Source organism: Balaenoptera ricei, chromosome 5, assembly GCF_028023285.1.
Source record: "Balaenoptera ricei isolate mBalRic1 chromosome 5, mBalRic1.hap2, whole genome shotgun sequence".
Classification (NCBI taxonomy): domain Eukaryota; kingdom Metazoa; phylum Chordata; class Mammalia; order Artiodactyla; family Balaenopteridae; genus Balaenoptera; species Balaenoptera ricei.
The window spans coordinates 105,184,476-105,204,347 of NC_082643.1; the positions used below are offsets into that span (position 1 = coordinate 105,184,476).

The window sequence follows — 19,872 nt, forward strand, 5'->3', positions numbered from 1 at the left end:
GATACCTCCTATCAGTGGAATCGTGCAGTATTTGTCCTCTGTGACTGGCTTATTTCACTTAGCATAATGTCCTCCAGATTCAGCCACGGTGTCACAAAATGCAAGATTTCTTTCTTTTTTTAAGGCTGATTAATATTGCATTAAATGTATATACTACACTTTCTATATCCACCCATCCGTCAACAAACATTAAGGTGATTTCCATATCTTGGCAATTGTGACTATTGCTGCATTGAACATAGGAGTGCTAATATCTCTTCAAGATCCTGCTTTCAACTCTTTGGGATAAAAACCCAAGAGTGGAGTTGCTGGATCATATGGTAACTCTGTTTTTAGTTTTTTGAGGAACCGCCATACTGTTTTCCATTGTGGCTGCACCAATTGACATTCCCACCAAGAGTGCACTAGACTAGGCTCCCAAGTTCTCCAGGTCCTCACCAGCACTTGGTAGTAGTAGTAGTAGAAGTAGTAGTCATCCTAACAGGCATGAGGTGATCTCTTGTTGTTTTGATTTGCATTTCTCTGGTGATTAATGGTGTTGAGACTCTTTTCATATGCCTGTTGGCTATTTGTATGTTTTCTTTGGAGAAATGTCTATTCAAGTCCTTTGTCCACTTGTTAACAGGGTTTTTTAGAAGCTTTGGGGGGGTGGATTTTGTTATTGTCATTTTGCTTTATTTTTATTTTTTTGCTATCGAAATGTAGGAGTTCCTTATATATTTTGGATATTAGCCCCTTATCGGGTATATATGGTTTGCTAGTATTTTCTCCCATTCTGTAGGTTGCCTTTGTGTGCTGTTGATGATCTCCTTTGCTGTGCAGAAGCTTTTTAGTTTGATGTAGTCTCACTTGTCTAATTTTGCTTTGGGTGTCATGCTCAAAAAATCATTGCCAAGATCAATGTTATGAAGTTTTCCCCCTATGTTTTCTTCTAGAAGTTTTACAGTTCCAGGTCTTATGTTTAAGTCTTTAATCCATTTTGAGTGAAGATAAGGGTCCAATTTCATTCTTTTGTATGTGGATATCCAGTTTTTCCAACACCATTTGTCAAAAAGATTATCCTTTCCCCACTGAATATTCTCGGCACCCTTGTCGATCAGTTGACTGTATATGCATAGGTTTATTTCTGGGTTCTCTCTTCCGTTTCATTAGTCCGTATGTCTGTCTTTATGCCAGTACCATACTGTCTTAATTACTGTGGCTTTATAACATATTTTGAAATAAGGAAGTGTGATGCCTCTAGTTCTGTTTTTTTCTCAAGATTGTTTTGGTTATTCATGGTCTTCTGTGGTTCCATATAAACTATAGGATTATTTTTTTCTATTTCTGTAAAATATGCCATTGGGATTTTGATAGGGATTGCATTGAATCTGTAGATTGCTTTGGGTAGTATGGACATTTTAACTAATATATACTAAGTCTTCTGATACGTGAACATGGAAGATCTTTCCATTTATTTGTGTCTTCTTTCATTTCTCTCATCAGTGTTTTGTAGTTTTCAATGTAAAAGTCTTTCACCTTCATAGTTAACTTTATTCTCAAGTATTTTATTATTTTTGACGTTGTTGAAAATGGGATTGTATTCTTAATTTCCTTTTTGGATAGTTCCTTGTTAGTGTATAGAAATGCAACTAATTTTTGTATGTTGATTTTGTATCCTAAAACTTTACCAAATTTGTTTATTAGTTCTAACATTCTGTATGTGTATGTGTGTGTGTGGTATCTTAGGATTTTCTACATATAAGAACATGTCATTTGCAAACAGTGATAATTTACTTCTTCCTTTCTGACTTGGAAGCATTTTCTTTCTTTTTCTTGCCTAATTTCTCTGGCTAGGACTTCCAGTACTATGTTGAATAAAAGTGGCAAGAGTGGGCATCCTTCTAAGACCTTCCTGACCTTAGAAGAAAAGCTTTCAGTTTTTCATCGTTGAGTATGATGGTAGCTGTGGGCTTATCATGTATGTGCCCTTTATTTTTTTGTTTTGTTTTGTTTTGGGGGGGGTGTTTGTTTTGGGTTTTTTTTTTTTAACAAAAAGGATGTATTAAACCCAACTATATCAATAATTATATGAGGTGTAAATGGGAAATAATACTCCAAGTAAAAGAGATTATTGGCATGCATCTGAAAGGAAAACTCAAGTATATCCTATTTACAAGAGAAAAACATTTAAACATAAAGATACAATTTGAAAGTAAAAAATGGAGAAAAGATACACCATGCAAACAGTAAACATGAGAATTCTCGTGTGTCTAAAATAATATAAAACAACTATATGCCCTTTATTACACTGAGGTAATTTCCTTCTATTCTTAGTTTGTTGAGGATTATTTTTAATCTTTAAATCAGGAGTAATACTTCCGGCTTGCATGGAACCTGACATGGCCTAGAGTAAAGAGCTCTGGGCCAAGATCCAGAGGCCTGGCTTTCTGTCTCACTGTGACCACAAACCTGCAGTTTTAAACCAGGCCAGTTGCTTTCCCTTGCCCAGCCTCTGTCTGCTCAGCTGTAATAATAATCAAGCACACACTTACTTAGCACTTAATATGAGCCAAGAGCTGTCTCCACGGCAGCCCTGTGAGCTAGGCATGACTGTTAGGCACAGAGACATTGAGATAGTTTCCCTAGGTCACACAGCTAGGAATGGTGGAAAGGGGATTTGAGCCCCAGCCATTTGGCTACAAGGTCTGGGTGCTTAAGCCTCGAGCAGGAAGGATCCCCAAGGCCCCCTCAGAGCATCCCCAAATGTGTCACTGGGCTGTGTCCCCAGGTCATCCCTAGGAAGCCAAGGGGACAAGTCTTACTTCCGTCTTACATACAAAAGGATAAACACTGGTTAGCAGCAAATCCCAGCCTCAGAGCCCAACTGTCCTGTGCTTCAGTCCAATCTCTCCCCCTGCACCTGCTACCTTTTAATCCAAATAATTCATGACACCAAGGAAGAGAGCTATCTAACACAGATGAAAAACTTTAAATGTCCTTTAAGACTTGCTCTGTCCCCTTAGTTTTACCAGAAATTATTTGCGGGTGGGAGGACATGGTCCATACGTTAAGACAGTTGTAAATACTGCTAGACATCTCCATTCATCACATTATTCTGGCTCCAAATGTCCTTCAGGGTAGGTGGCACCATCCCCATTTTCTAGATGAAGAAATTGAGGCTTACAGAGGGTCAAGGACTTGCTCAAGGTCACAGTGGGTGATGCCTGTGCTGTCAAACTCACATGCCCTGCCAGTTTGGCCAGCCCATCTCTAAGACCTTATACCTTGCACTAAACCAGCCTTTCTCACCCTCAGCACTATGCACATTTGGGGCTGGAAAATTAATTGCCACGAGGACTGCCCTGTACACTGTAGGATGTTTTGCAGCTTACCCGGCCTCTACCCACTAGATGACAGCAGATATAATCATAAAAAATTTCTGCAGATGTTGCCCAACATCTGCTGGGGACAAAATTGCCCCCAGTTGAGAACGACTGTCCTAAACAAGCATTACGTATTGTTCAGTACTTTTTGGCTAAAGAGTCAATGAATGGTTTTCACATACTAGAAAATCAAGTGAAGGTTGAATTTAACATTTAGTTATTTCTAAATTCCTTTTCAGCGTCATATTGGTTTTTTTCCCCTCCTTCTCACAATAGCTTTCAAGTTCTTTTCTCTAAAATTAGACTTGTCACTTAAAATTACTTATTTTATACAGCTGCCTTCCTCCTGAGCAATTTGTCGTTTGCACAAAAAACAGGCTTTTGTGCAAATATTTTGTCTCTCTGACACTGCTCCCCTCCCCTCAGCCATCCTTGAGGGTGGAGGCCCTTCCCACGGTGCCTGTGTCTCCAGCAGCCCATGGCATGTGGGAAGCAGCTGAGTGTTTAGGAAGGCAAAGAGTACAGGGTGAGAAGAACAAGGGCAAGGAGGGCACTGTTTCTACCAAGTCCTTGGGTTGATGAAAATTGGACCAACTGCCAAACCTGGTGCAAGGAAGCCATAGTTTTCTGGAACCTTCTGGAATCTTCTAGAAGGTCAAGGATGATGATGATGGTACTCTTACCTACCTTGGGTTTCCCTTCCTTCTTCTGGATTCCTCTCTTCTTGAACAGAGGAGGCCAATCATACCAACTTCTCCAGACTTCAGTTTCCTTTTATGGAAAATGGAGATGATATACTCATTTTTTTTCAGAGTTGCCTTGAGGATTATATGAAATTGTGTACGTGGACTATCTCTGATGGTAACTGCTGAGCTTCTGTTAGGTCTTCCTTCCTCCTGGCTGGTATCAGCAAAACTGTTTCTAGCATTGTTTACTTCTCTCTCAATGTCACATATTTTCAAACTTTGCTGCTTCCGATACACACTGTGGCTGGGACGCAAGACACCCAAGCTTGTTAGAAATAAATGTAAAACAAGAGTGGAGCGGCTCAGAGTGCAAGCTGGAAATAAGCCATATGGGCCTGGTGACATCTGTTCTAGATGCTCAGAGGCCTTTTACTGCCACCATATTTGTCCACTTGGTGGGAGCCCAAGCATCACAGGGCTCCCAGGGAGCTGGTGTACCCCTCGAACTCTTTACCTGTGTGATTGTTGTGTAACACTTCCCTCCCCTGCTAGACTAGATCTGGGAGGGCAAGGATGGGTGTGTAACACCCGTGCCTAGCAGAGCACCAGACGTCCCACACCCCTGATAAACAGTCAAATGGAAGGGAGACAAGGCTGGGAGAACGGAGGGAGGGCAGGAGACAGGAAAGCCTGGGATAGGTTTGTAGCACAGCATGACCCCTTCCTCCTCTGCTGGCCAGGACCCATGTGAAGGTCCATCTCATTTATCTAGGCATCATTAGGAATTCTGAAGCCCAAATCATGCTCTGCACGAAACTTCTAATCACAAGTTCAGAAGCATTAGAAACAGCTTTCATTTTGAAGTTTCTTCCTAATAACTTTCTAACTCAAATTAGAAGAATGAAATGTTCTGTTACCCTAGTAACTGAGACCATCTCACAGGAAGAAATTGCTCTGTCCCCATGGATGGAGAGAATGCTAAATGCGGACCCTCCGTGTGGCCACCCTAGCATGTGGTCCAGAGCAGAAGTTCAAGGTCAACTGTGTGTGTTCAACTCCCAGCATTGAACTTGCAAGTTAGGGGACGAGTTGCCATAATTGCTCAGTGCCTGTTTCCCCAGCTGTAAAGTGGGGAAACTAAAGCCCAGATGAAGGTCGTGAAGACAGATAAAAGGATGTGTACAAAGCCCCAGCACAGGGCCAGCCACATAGGTGGTGCTAGATAATTTTAGTTATTATCTTGTTTTAAGAGCCCTGCCATGAGACCACCGGATGGTGGGTTCCAGCCCACTTCCTCCGACCTCCCAGCTGTGTAACCCTGGGTACAACTTAACCCCTTGACCTCAATCACTGAGATGTAAAATGGGGACATAACTCAAAGGAGACAAGAAAGGTGGCAGCAGTTAGCTAAAGGCTGGGTAGGGTGAGGTTATATTTTTATGTAAGAGGAGGAGAAAACCTAGGTAACCCAGCACTCTTAGAAAAGCTTTTAAAAGCTAAGATTTTCTGACCCCTCTTAACATTTGAGTCCTGACTTTGTATCTTTCTGGATTTCCATGAAGAAAAAGAGTGAGGGGCAGGGAAGGGAGCCGTCCTTCACTGAGCACAGAGAGTGGGGCGCTCCAGGTGCCTCATCCAACCTAATTCTCACACCACTTGAAGGATCTGAGCAGGGCCGGGAGGTTGAGACCCTGTCCGCGTTCTCACCGCCGGGAGTTGTTGCTGGGAGTCAAACCCATCAGGTCCACTCACAGTCTCCCCTATTTCCAAAGCTCACAGAGAGGGGACTTTAGATTTTAATTTGCCCTGACCCTGGCATTCGGTAGTGTTGGGGGCTGTTACAAGCCTGCTCGCCCTGGAGAAGGCCTGGAGTGGATTGTAGGTCCTGTTTTCCCGAGTGAGGTAGGCCACTGCAGCTGGGCCTCAGCTGCTCCCACCCAGAGAGGCGGAGAGAGCCAGCCCATTCCTCTACCTCCATTATCAGGTTGAAGCAAGGCCTGATGAGAGTGAGGGATGACATTGGCTTGGGGCTTTGGATGAAGCAGTGCTGCTGAGGAATAGGGTCTGGGCTTTCGGGAGTTATCAGAAGAGCGAAGCTCCTCCCTCGGTGGTGGTCTTGCTTTTCTGTGCAGCAGACTTCTTTCCCATGATGCACTCTGTTCCCTCCCAGCCTGTTGTTATCCTTTCCCATGATGCACTCTGTTCCCTCTCACCTCTCAGATTGACTCCACCTGATCTAATACCCACCTCCTTCCATCTCAGGAGGGAATTCAGATGGCCTCTCACCCAGAGGCAGCAGAGGGCAGCAGAAAGGCTGACATCCCAGCTCTGCCACTCATAGCTGTGTAGCCCTCCCCTGGCTGAGCCTCAGTTTCCTCATCTGTTAAATGGGGACAAGATATCTACCCCACTGGTTATGGGGAGGATAAAATTAGGTCATGTAGGTGATAGGTTTGGGGATACAATATATAAACCCCTCCTTCCCCTCTGAAATTCAGAACAGATTAGAGAGATTGACACAGGAATCAGATAGATGAGATCAAAATGTCAGGTCTATTCCAAGTGAAACTAGATTAGAGGGTGTGACTTCAGAAGCTGGGGTTAATTCTGCGTTCCCGGATTTAAGGCGCCAACCCAGTCTCAACAGAAGGAAGCAACCCCAGGCCCACTCCCACAGGGCACCTCCCTCCCTCCCGGCATAGAGCAGAGGGAGTGCAAGCTTCCTACGGAGGCAGGTGCACAGAGAGCCCAGCACAAGCTGGCAGGCAAGTTTCCTCTTTCCAAGGGTACCTGCCTGCCTTATCCTGAACCCTTATGTGGTTCCTCATTTCTTGGGCTGAGAGAGAGGCCTGTTACCCAAATGGGAAAAGGAAATGAAGGGAAAGGAGGTCCTGCCAGACAGTAGGTGAAACATTGGCACAGTTTCTGGGACATGGTGTTTAATAAAAGATCCCCCCTGTCTTCTATACTTCAAAGTAGATGCTGTGCATCACCATTGGTTTGTGGAGACCACCTCTGTGTTTGCAACTCTCTCTCTCTCCCTGACCTCTGCTTTCATCCTCTGGTCTTCTCTCTCTGACCTCTGACCTCCCACCCTTTTCCCATATATACAGACCCTTGCAATTACATTTGCAGCTCACCTGGATAATCCAGGGTAGCCTCCCCATCTCAAGCCCCTTCACTTAACCACATCTTCAGGCCTTTTGCCATGTAATGTAACATATTCACAGGTTCCTGGGATTGGGATGTGGACTCCGTTTGGGGGAACCACCGTTCTGCTGACCAGTCTTGCAAGCGTATGTTAAGCGCATACTCTGTGCCAGGAGCACCCTGTTCTGGGCAAAGGTAATCAGGTGTTTTGTTGCTCCTGATGTTTAGCCAGGGAGATAGGTTAGATGCATCTCTCAGTTGATGGCTGACTACAGTCAAGGCCATGGATGTATATAGGAGTCAGGGAGTAACAGACTAGAAGAGAATCTCAAGTCAGTAAGCTGGGCTCAGAGCCCAGACCAGCCCGTACAGGCAGGAAGCAAACAGGCCTGGCTCTCTGTCCTGTTCTTGCCTTGTCAGCTGTGTGTGGTCTCGCTGATCTTCAGGCACTGTCCCCTTCACACACGGTTGAGAGATGAAAATAATTTGCATATAATTTGCATGTTACACTTTGTCTCTAGAACACGTCATGAGTCAAGCATGAGGGCTTTAGGGCATTAGAGGCAGGGAGTGAAGGAGGCCCAAATCCTCCCCTGTGCCCTCCTCCCACCCCGCCCCTGCAAAGTCCCCCAGAGGTCCATCCCACAAGGAGGAGGCTAGGCTGAGGCAGATGCAGAGGTGCTTCTGCCCCAGGCACGCACACAACTGTCCCATGTTCTCCTTTACCACGGAGCAGTCACATCTCCATAGAGAGATGGAAATCTTCCAAAATGATACCCAGTATTTGTTATGCACCAATTAGAGAAAAGATGCTTTACTTCATCATTTAAAAAACTTTCACAACAACCTTGAAAGACAGAGTACGATTACCTTCTTTCAGAGAACTGAGATTTCGAGACGTGAAATCATTTGCCTCCAGACCCGCAGGACACAGAAGCAGTGCTGGGATTGGAATCTCGGCTTGTGGGCCTCTCAGAACTGCTGTTCCTTCCTCTCCACCATGTGCCTCAGTGGCTGAAGTCTGCCAGGCCACCAGGAAAAGCACAGCTGTGTCGGGATGAGGTCAACACAAATTGTAGTCCACGGGAGGGTCCTCCGGGGGACACGCTCCAAACTTCCCGGTGCCTCCGTGTTGGTCGACGCCCTCAGACCAAATAAAACGCAGTGGGAGCAGATACAGAGAGTTACCTTCCTGCTCTGTAAGGTGATGCAGAGAGAGGGAGATGGCTTCGTGGAGCCAGCAAAATGAGGCCGACAGCTTGTGTGATGTACAGGCCTGCCCCATGGCGACAGGACCAGCCCAGCAGGTCCTCCCTGCAGGCCCTGGATGGGGAGAGGGTCCAAAGGGCCGATTTCTGCCTGTCATTGCAGAAATGCATTTAAGTATAAGATGACTGGAGGGCCACTTATAACTGTCCCCGTGAGCCCATAATGTTATGCACCGTGACTCTCTTCACTAACATTTAAACCTGTCAGGGACGCTCCTGGCAGTGTTGCTACAAGGGAGAATTGGAAGCAGGGAAGGAAGGGGGTTGGAAAGGGTGTGAGAAGCCAGGAAGGAGCGCCATGCAGGAGGCCGGAACATAGCTTCCACGGAGAACACATATCACATGGGATCAGAGGCTGGAAGCTTCTGGAACATGAGCAGGTCGGGATGTGGGGTTCAGAGCTGAGGCTGAGAATGATACAAATGTCAGATCCACCTTTGCAGCAGGGCAGCTGGGGGTGGAAAGGGCCCAGAGAGATCGCTGACTGTTGAAAATCCATGAATTTGGGCGAAGATTAAGAAAGGCAGCTAAACTCTTCTGATCCAACCCTGAAGGTGTGCTGGGGAATCAGTTACCTTCAAAAGGAGAAGAGATCATATAAACAAATCCAGTGGAGACTAAGGCTTTTTGGAATTATTTTAGCTTCTGTCAGAGCCCTAAGAGCTTTAGGAATTAATGAATTTATCAGGAGCTACTTCTGTACTCTATGGACATGACAGCAAAGATAGAGCCTAAAATTCTAATTTATCAGCTCATTCAAATGAGAGGCAGACACAAGCAGGAGAGTCTTTGTTTTACGTGAATATTTTTTAAAATAATATTTTATTTTATTTATTTTTGGCTGTGTTACGTCTTCACTGCTACAAGCCGTTGCTGCACACAGGCTTTCTCTAGTTGCGGCGAGCGGGGACTACTATTCATTGTGGTGCACAGGCTTATTGCGGTGGCTTCTCTTGTTGCGGAGCACGGGCTGTAGGCCCGCGGGCTTCAGTAATTGCAGCACACAGGCTCAGTAGTTGTGGCTTGCAGGCGCTAGAGCGCAGGCTCAGTAGTTGTTTGGCCTGGGCTTAGCTGCTCCGCAGCATGTGGGATCTTCCCGGACCAGGGCTCGGACCTGTGTCCCCTGCGTTGGCAGGCAGATTCTTAACCACTGCGCCACCAGGGAAGTCCCTGTTTTACGTGAGTATTAAAACCAATTTTGCCACCAAGTGCATCAATGCCCACAAGCTCAGAAAAATTCATGCAGTAGTTTTTACTGGAGTCTCTGGGTGTGCCTATAACTTTATGAAGAATTACTGATTTACTAAAAAACAAACTTTTGAATTAAAAAAAATGTGAAGTGAGAGCTGTGAGTTCAGCTTACTGAGGACTATAGCCCAAGAAACAGCCTCTCACATAGCTCTGAGGAACTGCTCCGAAGAGGTAGCGGGGGAGATCAGTATATATATGATTTTGGTGAAGGGGGTACATGCAGTCAAGCACACATCTCAGTAGAAGGTCGCTGCTAGTCACGAGGAGCATATGTCTCGTCAATGATTTTAGTGCTTTTCTAAGTATGAGAAAATGCAAGAAATTGGGTTCATAAAATTTTGTCTCAAAAACATCTATCTGAAAGCCTGTTCTGCCAGTTTTCCCAGAGCACGGAGTGTCTCATTCTTGACCTCCACCCTGAACTGCTTTCAGGGTGTGTTGAAGGTCAGCGACTGCAGTGGCTAATGACCTAATCCTTGTAGAGCCGGATAGCGAGTGACATTCTTTAGTTGGCAAAACCATCTGTAGATATGAGTAGGTCCTAAATTATAACTTCTCCCCCGATGTGTGAAAGTTTTTTTTCCAACCAATGCTGGTAAAAAGACAAATCTGTAGAAACAAGACCTTTCTCCAGAAACAAAGAAGCAAATGCAGAGAGCACACCCAGCTACAGTCGACCCTGACAAGTTATAAGCAACAAGCCCTAATGTTTCTGCTTAACGATGATCAGTTTATAAATGTTCTCAAAGCCCTTCAAGGCAGCACGTTTTCTTGTCAGATTTCATGTATCAAGACTGCATGGTTTTCTATCATTCAGCAAACTCTTGCTTTTCAAGGAAATGGGTGGGATTGGGAGGACACAAACGATTTATGTTCAGCCTATTGATCCAAAACTTTAGATCCATGAATAGTGACTTACCCAGTTCCTGACATCTCCCAGGAAGGGCGTGGTTATCCTCTTTTGACCAAGGAGGAGAAGGAATCTCAGCAGGGCAGAGGGAATTGCCTGAGGTCACACAGGTAGTTCAAGATGCAGCCAGGTCTCCAAACTCCAAATCAGTGATTGTCTGATGCCCTGTGAGTATCTGCTAGGGTTAGGTTTGGCCTCATGTGGCAGAAACCTCAACAGTGATCTAAATAACATAGGTCTTCTCTCTCACATGAAGGAAATTGGGAGGGCTGATACAGCAGACCCAGGACCACACACGGTGGTTTGCAGAGGGCAGTCCTTATTTATGCCTGTTATCCTGCAATCATTATTAACACACTCCAAAATGCCCAGGTTTGAATCACGCTAATGAGTATGGACACAGTCTCCTTCTTCTTCTTTTTTTTTTTTTTAACATCTTTATTGGGGTATAATTGCTTTACAATGGTGTGTTAGTCTCTGCTGTATAACAAAGTGAATCATCTATACATACACATATATCCCCATATCTCCTCCCTCTTGCATCTCCCTCCCACCCTCCCTATCCCACCACTCTAGGTGGAGACAAAGCACCGAGCTGATCTCCCTGTGCTATGCGGCTGCTTCCCACTAGCTATCTGTTTTACATTTGGTAGTGTGTATATATGTCCGTGCCACTCTCTCACTTCGTCCCAGCTTACCCTTCCTCCTCCCCGTGTCCTCATGTCCATTCTCTATGTCTGTGTCTTTATTCCTGTCCTGACCCTAGGTTCATCAGAACTTATTTTTTTTGTTTTCTGAATTCCATATATATGTATTAGCATACAGTATTTGTTTTTCTCTTTCTGACTTACTTCACTCTGTATGACAGACTCTAGGTCCATCCACCTCACTACAAATAACTCAATTTTGTTTCCTTTTATGGCTGAGTAATATTCCATTGTATATGTGCCACATCTTCTTTATCCATTCATCTGTCGATGGACACTTACATTGCTTAGATGTCCTGGCTATTGTAAATAGAGCTGCAATGAACATTGTGGTACATGACTCTTTTTGAATTATGGTTTTCTCTGGGTATATGCCCAGTAGTGGGATTGCTGGGTCATATGGCAGTTCTATTTTCAGTATTTTAAGGAAGCTCCATACTGTTCTCCATAGTGGCTGTATCAATTTACATTCCCACCAACAGTGCAAGAGGATTCCCTTTTCTCCACATGCTCTCCAGCATTTATTCTTTGTAGATTTTTTGATAATGGCCATTCTGACCAGTGTGAGGTGATACCTCATTGTAGTTTTGATTTGCATTTCTCTAATGATTAGTGATGTTGAGCATCCTTTCATGTGTTTGCTGGCAATCTGTATACCTTCTTTGGAGAAATGTCTGTTTAGGTCTTCTGCCCATTTTTGGATTGGGTTGTTTGTTTTTTTGATATTGAGCTGCATGAGCTGCTTGTATATTTTGGAGATTAATCCTTTGTCAGTTGCTTCATTTGCAAATATTTTTTCCCATTCTGAGGGTTGTCTTTTCATCTTGTTTATGGTTTTCTTTGCTGTGCAAAAGCTTTGACGTTTCATTAGGTCCCATTTGTTTATTTTTGGTTTTATTTCCATTTCTCTAGGAAGTGGGTCAAAAAGGATCTTGCTGTGATTTATGTCATGGAGTGTTCTGCCTATGTTTTCCTCTAAGAGTTTGATAGTGTCTGGCCTTACATTTAGATCTTTAATCCATTTTGAGTTTATTTTTGTGTATGGTGTTAGGGAGTGTTCTAAATTTCATTCTTTTACATGTAGCTGTCCAGTTTTCCCAGCACCACTTATTGAAGAGGCTGTCTTTTCTCCATTGTATATTCTTGTCTCCTTTGTCAAAGAGAAGGTGACCATATGTGCGTGGGCTTATCTCTGGGCTTTCTATCCTGTTCCATTGATCTATATGTCTGTTTTTGTGCCAGTACCACACTGTCTTGATTACTGTAGCTTTGTAGTATACTCTGAAGTCAGGGAGCCTGATTCCTCCAGGTCCATTTTTCTTTCTCAAGGTTGCTTTTGCTACTCAGGGTCTTTTGTGTTTCCATACAAATTGTGAAATTTTTTTGTTCTAGTTCTGTGAAAAATGCCATTGGTAGTTTGATAGGGATTGCATTGAATCTGTAGATTGCTTTGGGTAGTGTAGTCATTTTCACAATGTTGACTCTTCCAATCCAAGAACGTGGTATATCTCTCCAACTGTTTGTACCATCTTTAACTTCTTTCATCAGTGTCTTATAGTTTTCTGCATACAGGTCTTTTGTCTCCTTAGGTAGGTTTATTCCTAGGTATTTTATTCTTTTTGTTGCAATGGTAAATGGGAGTGTTTCCTTAATTTCTCTTTTGTATTTTTCATCATTAGTGTATAGGAATGCAAGAGATTTCACACAGTCTCCTTCTAAATTCCTGCTCTAGCATCTCAACTGGGGCTTTCATACCATAAGGGTTCTATGTATAGTTATGCAGCTTGTGAGTTGCAGAACTCTCAGGAGCTTCATTCATATTGTACTCATTATAGATTTATTATGACAGTTTCCAGTGGATGACAGTAAAATGTCTTGTGGATCAGGGAACGTATCTAATTCTCACAAAGTTACCATGGGGGCTAAAAGCAGTGCTGTCCTGAGGTCACCTAGTGTCCCAAGAGGGCTGCTGAAGCTCCAGCCATCACATTCACCATCCTGACAGCAGAAAGGAGGAAGGGCAAAAAAGGGATCACACCTCTTTCATGAAAATCTCCTTTTAAGGAGAATTCCTGGAAGCCTCACCAATATTTCTGTTCATATCTCATTGCCACACTTAGCTGAGCACATTTTGCTCCCAGTAATGTAGACATTCTGTTAGTATTGGAAAAGGGAAAATGTGGGAGAAAGGAGAAAATAAGCAGTCAGCCAAGCCGCATAGCTCCACCTTATGCCTCTGGATTTAGCAGCAAATCTCAGAGACCACCCTGTACCTGAATTTAATTTAGAAAATAGACGCCTCTCACTGACCCTCCTGCCTTCTTTTTCTCTCCTGCTTTATAGATTTGGTTCTACACCAACAGTATCTTTGGAAAAGCTGGAATTCCTCCGGAAAAGATCCCATACATCACCTTGAGCACAGGTGGCATCGAGATTTTGGCTGCCATCTTCTCTGTGAGTAAACTGAGGGTTATTCCTGAGAACATCATGGGGTGGTAAACAGAGCTGCAGGGACCTCCAGGTAACAAGCACATGAATTTAAAGAAACATGCCCTTTGTCACTCCGAAGTGTCTGAATTTTGGGAGTTTATAATGCAGTTTATCACTGATGTTTCACCTATCTAGAGAATATTCTTATCTACATCTTGTTTCCCTACTGTCTTCTTTTCAATAAGTAGTTCTTTTCTTTGAACTCTCACTTAGTCCCAAATGACACATTGAGGTGGGCACCCTGTAGAGAGGGCCATATCTCCCTGGGAGTCCAGATCAGAGTCCATGTGAGCCTAAGTTCTGTTGCCATCACTTTAAAACCATTAGCTGTCATCACCACCCCAAACACGTAGGAGTTTGCAAGGCAAAGAAAAGGAGAAAGTACACTCCAGTCCATCGGTCCATCAAGAGGGTAACTTATTAATAAGCAACAGTGTCCAAAAGAAGAGAGATGTAGAGCTCATCACTTTTTCTCAACCTTTGATATGTAAAATAAACATACGGGGGTGGTGGGGGGGATGGATAAAACATTAGGGAATTTCAGAATCTAGCAGAAATTGCAGAGGTTTTGCAAACAGACCTAACTGGAGTTGAATCCTGGCTCTGGAAATTCTTGGCTGTGTGATGTTGGACAATGCACTCAACCTCTCTGGTCTTTGGTTTCACCCTTTATGAGCTATTCCTATGTCTTCTACCTTGACCTTTTATTTTCACTCTTGCTCACTGATTTGCACTAACAAGATTGACGCCAGTGCAAACAGGCAGAGGCTTCCAATTGCATTTCTGACTCATTTCTGAAAGAACACATTATTTTGTTCCCTGCTCTTAATGGGGCATTCTAACAAGATGCTTTTAAAAACGGATGTCATAAGAGTGTCGAGACCTGATGTTTTCTGCCTCCCTCTTCCACTCACAGTCTTTTGTTAGAGGGACAATATCTTGATGTTTCACAATCTGGAAGTTTCTCAGAATTCTTGTCTTGAGTTATAGACTCTACCCAATTGTTATTATTAATTTTTACATTGATCAGCAGGAAATCACAGTCAGTCTGGAACGAAAGTCATGGGGAAATTACAGCGTTTGTTTTTTGGATTTTCCCTTTTTTGTTTGTTTTTTTTTTGGTAAAGTATTTTGTTATGAGAAATCAGCATGAGCTCATTAGGGTAAATTTGTAAAATACAGAAAATAGAAACAAAGAAGAAATCACCTACAATCATACTATCCACATAAGTTTGGCAAAATCTCTCCTTGTGTTTTCTTTTTTTAAAAAATAAATTTATGTATTTATTTTTGTCTGCGTTGCGTCTTCGTAGCTGCACGCAGGCTTTCTCTAGTTGCGGCGAGCAGGGGCTACTCTTCATTGCGATGCGTGGGCTTCTTATTGCGGTGGCTTCTCTTGTTGCGGAGCACAGGCTCTAGGCGTGCGGGCTTCAGTAGTTGTGCCTCATGGGCTCTAGAGCACAGGCTCAGTAGTTGTGGTACACGGGCTTAGTTGCTCTGCTATTGATTATACATCATGAACAAATCCCAAAAGCATATTGATGACCATTATGGAACTGTCATCTAATCTAGACTAATCTAATCTAAACTGATGGAAAGCATATCAGTGGTTGCTTGGGGCCAGGGAACTTTGGAGGGACAAGGGAACTTTGAAGTGACAGAAATGTTCTGTATCTTGTTGTGGTCAGGGTTTTATGGGTGGAGAAATCTGTCAGAACCTTCCAAACTGCACAGTTAAAACAGGTCCATTTTACTGAATCAAATACACATCAATCTAACAAACCAAAAACAAAAAGGTTTTACCATTATTAGTCCACCACTGGTCCTAGCACTGTGGTGTGGGCAGTAGGTACAGGTAAATGGCTGCTGAACGGATGACAAACCTTGGCTCAAGACGGACTTTCTTGGAAGCATCAGGAGGCTGACAGTTCATCCCCAGCTGACACCAGTAACCTTCAGAGGCTGCTGTTCACCTTGAGTTCATGTCTTCACTCATGATTCAATGTCGAGTGGAAATACCGTGTTTACTCTAATCCCTTTTGACAGGCTGCACTTCAGTGCTATTTAAAGGAGGAAGAGAGCCCTGGAGACTGACCCTGTTTCTCACTACGATGGAGAGGGTTGTTGCCATCTCTTCTTTCTCTTTCACAGTCATTGCCTTGGCGTCTTCCCAGACCATATTTACAAACTGTTTCCAAATCAAAGACACTGTTTCCAGCTTTACTTTGGCTCAGGTTAGTGGATCATGCAGGGACGTTAGTGACACGAAACAGCCAATTCCCCCGCCAAAGCGCTCGAATGTTGGCACCATGGTGTGAGACAGTGGTTCTCACTGGTCTGTGTTTGGGGCACAATTTCTGACTCTGAAATCAGTGTTGATGCCTTTAAAGAAGCTAAAACAAACAAAAAATAAAAACCCAAGAACAATAAAAATAAAACAACACCCAATACACTGAAATCAGTAACAAGTTCAGTGTGACAATGCAATACACGTCAATCTCAGTGTAGCAACCTCAGTGTCTCCTGAAGACTGTGACGGTTGTCATGGTAATGTCTCTAGTCACTTCTGCGCTCTGTCTCTGGGTACACTAACTGAACCCCCTAAGATGTTTATGAGATGAAGCCCCCAAATGGTCCAGTTATGAGCAGGCTTCATTTCCAGTGCTAGCTTAACTCTGAGCTCAGCCCAATTAACTGTAAGAATGGCTATGACATCCTTAGATTGTAGCAGAAGCACATTATACACAGTGATGAAAATTTGCCAGTGCAGGTATTGGAAATCATTGATGATCAGGAAAAAGTAAAGATTTGTGGCTCAGGGAATAGGAATTTGCATCTCTGAATTTTAGCTAAGTCTATCTTTTACTCTCTTTTTAAAAAAATTTTAAAAGCTCATGTAGAAAACTTGGAAGTGACCAAAAAATAACAAGTAAAATCACAGTCACACATTATTCCCCCAACCAGAATTTGCCATTGCAAACTATTTTTGCATATATTTTTCTAGAACGTATTAGTTTCACATAACTGTAATTTACAAAACTGTATATGTCTATACAGCTTTATGCCCTGCTCTTTTCACTTAAAATTATACACTGAAGATTTTTCTATGTTATTTTAAATTCTTTTAAAATATGTGAATCCCTACATAATTATCATCTGGATGTTCCAGAATTTATTTAACCAATTCAGTTGTTGGACTTCTAGATTGTTTCTATTTCCTCATTAGTATAAATAACACTGCGATGAAGATCTTTGTCCACAAATTTTTGACCAAATATCTATTTCCTTAGGATAAATACCCAAAAGGTGAATGACTGAGTCCAAGAGCATGGATATTTTTCAGCCATCCCTGTGGTCTGAGAGAGCATTCATTCCACTTCCTTATCTCTGAGGAGCTCTGAGTGACTTTTGACAAATTCCATAATCTCTCTGGGCCTCTGATCCTGGGTGTCCCCAACCTTCTTCATCCCCACCTCCCAAGGGTCCAGCTTCCCACCATGTTGCTCTGGCCCTGGCAGCCCCTATCAGGGCCTCACCTTTGATTGGACTCAATTCATGAAAACTTGGAGAGGAGAGATGACTTAGATGCATGCCCTTCTTTCTCTCTAGAACTTTCCCAGCAACTGCTAATCTTTGCTTCCTCCACGGCTCTCGCTGGGCCTGGCTTCCCACAGAATAAACTTACCATCCTCATCATCCTTCTCCTCTGCAAAATGAGAACTGTCATACCTGTCTTACAAAGATCAACCTTCACTCCATCAGCAAACACTGGCTCCACACTTGCCAGGTGATCTTCTAGGTTCTGGGGAAACAAAGATGAAGCTCCTGACCTTCAAGTGAGGAAGATGGTCAGGGTGCATGGAGGAGGGTGCCGGGCACCCAGATGCAACCGTGCACTCTTACGAAGTGGTGCGTTGTCTATTCTGCTTGGGAAAATGTTAATGTCTTCTTACGAACCAGAAGAGACTGTAGCTGATGCCAGCTCTGCCTTCTATCATCCATGTGACCTTAAACAAGTTCCCAAAGCCTCTGCCTCTCAGTTTCTTTACCTGTAAAATCAGACAAATAACAGAACCTACTTATTTTTTTAATTTTTAAAAATTTTTACTGAAGGATAGTTGATTTACAATGTTGTGTTAGTTTCTGGTGTGTAGCAAAATGATTCAGTTATACATATACATTCTTCTTCGTATTCTTTTCCATTATAGTTTATTGCAGGGTATCGAACATAGTTCCCTGTGCTATATATAGAGTAGGACCTTTTTGTTTATCTATTTTATATGTCGTAGTTTGTATCTGCTAATCCCAAACTCCTAATTTATCCCTCTCCCACCCCCTTTCCCCTTTGGTAATCATAAGTTTGTTTTCGATGTCTGTGAGTCTGTTTCTGTTTTGTATATAAATTCATTTGTATTATTTTTTACGTTCCACATATAAGTGACATCATATAGTATTTGTCTTTCTCTGACTTACTTCACTTAGTATGATAATCTCTAGGTCCATCAGTGTTGCTGCAAATGGCATTATTTCATTCTTTTTTATGGCTGAGTAATATTCCATTGTATATATGTACCACATCTTCTTTATCCATTCATCTGTCGATGGACACTTAGGTTGCTTCCATGTCTTGGCTATTGTAAATAGTGCTGCAATGAACACTAGGGTGCATGTATCTTTTGGATTATAGTTTTGTTCCGAGTATATGCCCAGGAATGGGATTCCTGGATCATGTGGTAGTTCTATTTTTAGTGTTCCGAGGAACTTCCATACTGTGTTCTATAGTGGCTGCACCAATTTACATTCCCACCAACAGTGTAGGAGGGTAACAGAACCTACTTCATAATGTTGTAGTGACGATTAAATGAATTGACACATAGAAAGTATTTAATGAATGCAGCACCTGCCACATAACAGGTACTTGGCAAATGATCGTCAGCTATGATCACCCACACTAACCCACCATCATCAGAAAAGAGGAGTAATGAAGACACAGAAGCACTGACTGACTTGCTCAAGGCCACACGGCCTGTTAGAAGCAGGAGCTGGGACCAGACCCCAGGTCCCACCTTGACTGCAAGACTTGTTCTTGCAAATCTCCTGCCATTCTTCAGAAGCCCGGGTTGTTCACAAGCCTATTTCAGGCACCGTGTGTTCTTTGCCTCTGATCTCACAGCTTCACTGCAAAGGCAGGGTCATCATTTGCATTTTCCAAGTAGGGAAACAGGCTTGGAGAAGCTAAGACAACTGTCCTGGGAGCAGAGACCCTACGGGGCAGAGCAGGGACTTGAACCCAGACCTGCCCATTTCAGGCCCACAAGCCTCTGGACACCACATGTGCTCTGCTCTGTAGGGTCAGGTGTCAAGAAGGCCAAGTTTAGACACGTGGGTCCGCCCTGCCCCCCTGGGTGGCAGGGGGAAAACCTTGCCAAGGGAAAGTCATGGATGTTTTTTGAGACATGTAGCCGTCATCCAGGCTTGTTGTCCTCCCAAGCCCCTCCCGGGCACTCAGCAAGCCAGCAGAGCGGTGCCCACTCACCCCTCAGTGCCCATTGCACCGGCAGGACAGCAGCCCAGGGAGAGCGTGCCCAGCTGGCTTCCCCTTGCCTGCCTTTTCCAGAGCAGGGCATGAGGAAAGAGGGAAAGAGGAAAAGGAGGAGGGCTCTATGTTTCCTGCAGCAGGACTCCTTTAGCGAGAGACCCCGAGGCTTTGGGGCGGGATGGCGACAGTTCTTCTCTATGTTCTGGCTTTTGAACCATCATCTGAAGCTGGTAGACAGCAGAGACACTGCTCTGGCTTCATGGCCCCCAGCAGTGTCGCTGCTTCCCTTTGTCCAAGCCAGATCACTCACTTGACCAGGGTTTTCCAGCCACCAAGCCTTTGTTCCCTGCCTCTCTGCCTGCTGTTGCCTCCTCCAGGAAGCCTTGCCTGATTGCCCAGTTGAGAAAAGCCATAGATTTTTATTTAGATGTCCTGAGTTTAATTTCTCGCTCTCTGTCTGTCTCTCCATCTCTCTCTCTCTCTCTCTCTCTCCCTCTCTCTTCCCC

At 43.7% G+C, this 19,872-nt stretch overlaps 1 protein-coding gene across 4 annotated transcripts in view; it reads left to right on the forward strand.

Moving 5' to 3' along the window:
• SLC2A9 (solute carrier family 2 member 9) overlaps window positions 1-19,872 on the forward strand; it is a 233,560-nt gene that overhangs the window by 147,148 nt on the left and 66,540 nt on the right. For all 4 annotated transcript variants that reach the window (XM_059924186.1, XM_059924182.1, XM_059924183.1 and 1 more), the window contains one exon: window positions 13,681-13,791. In XM_059924186.1, the coding sequence (XP_059780169.1) occupies window positions 13,681-13,791 (111 nt within the window). The remainder of the gene's footprint in view (window positions 1-13,680; window positions 13,792-19,872) is intronic.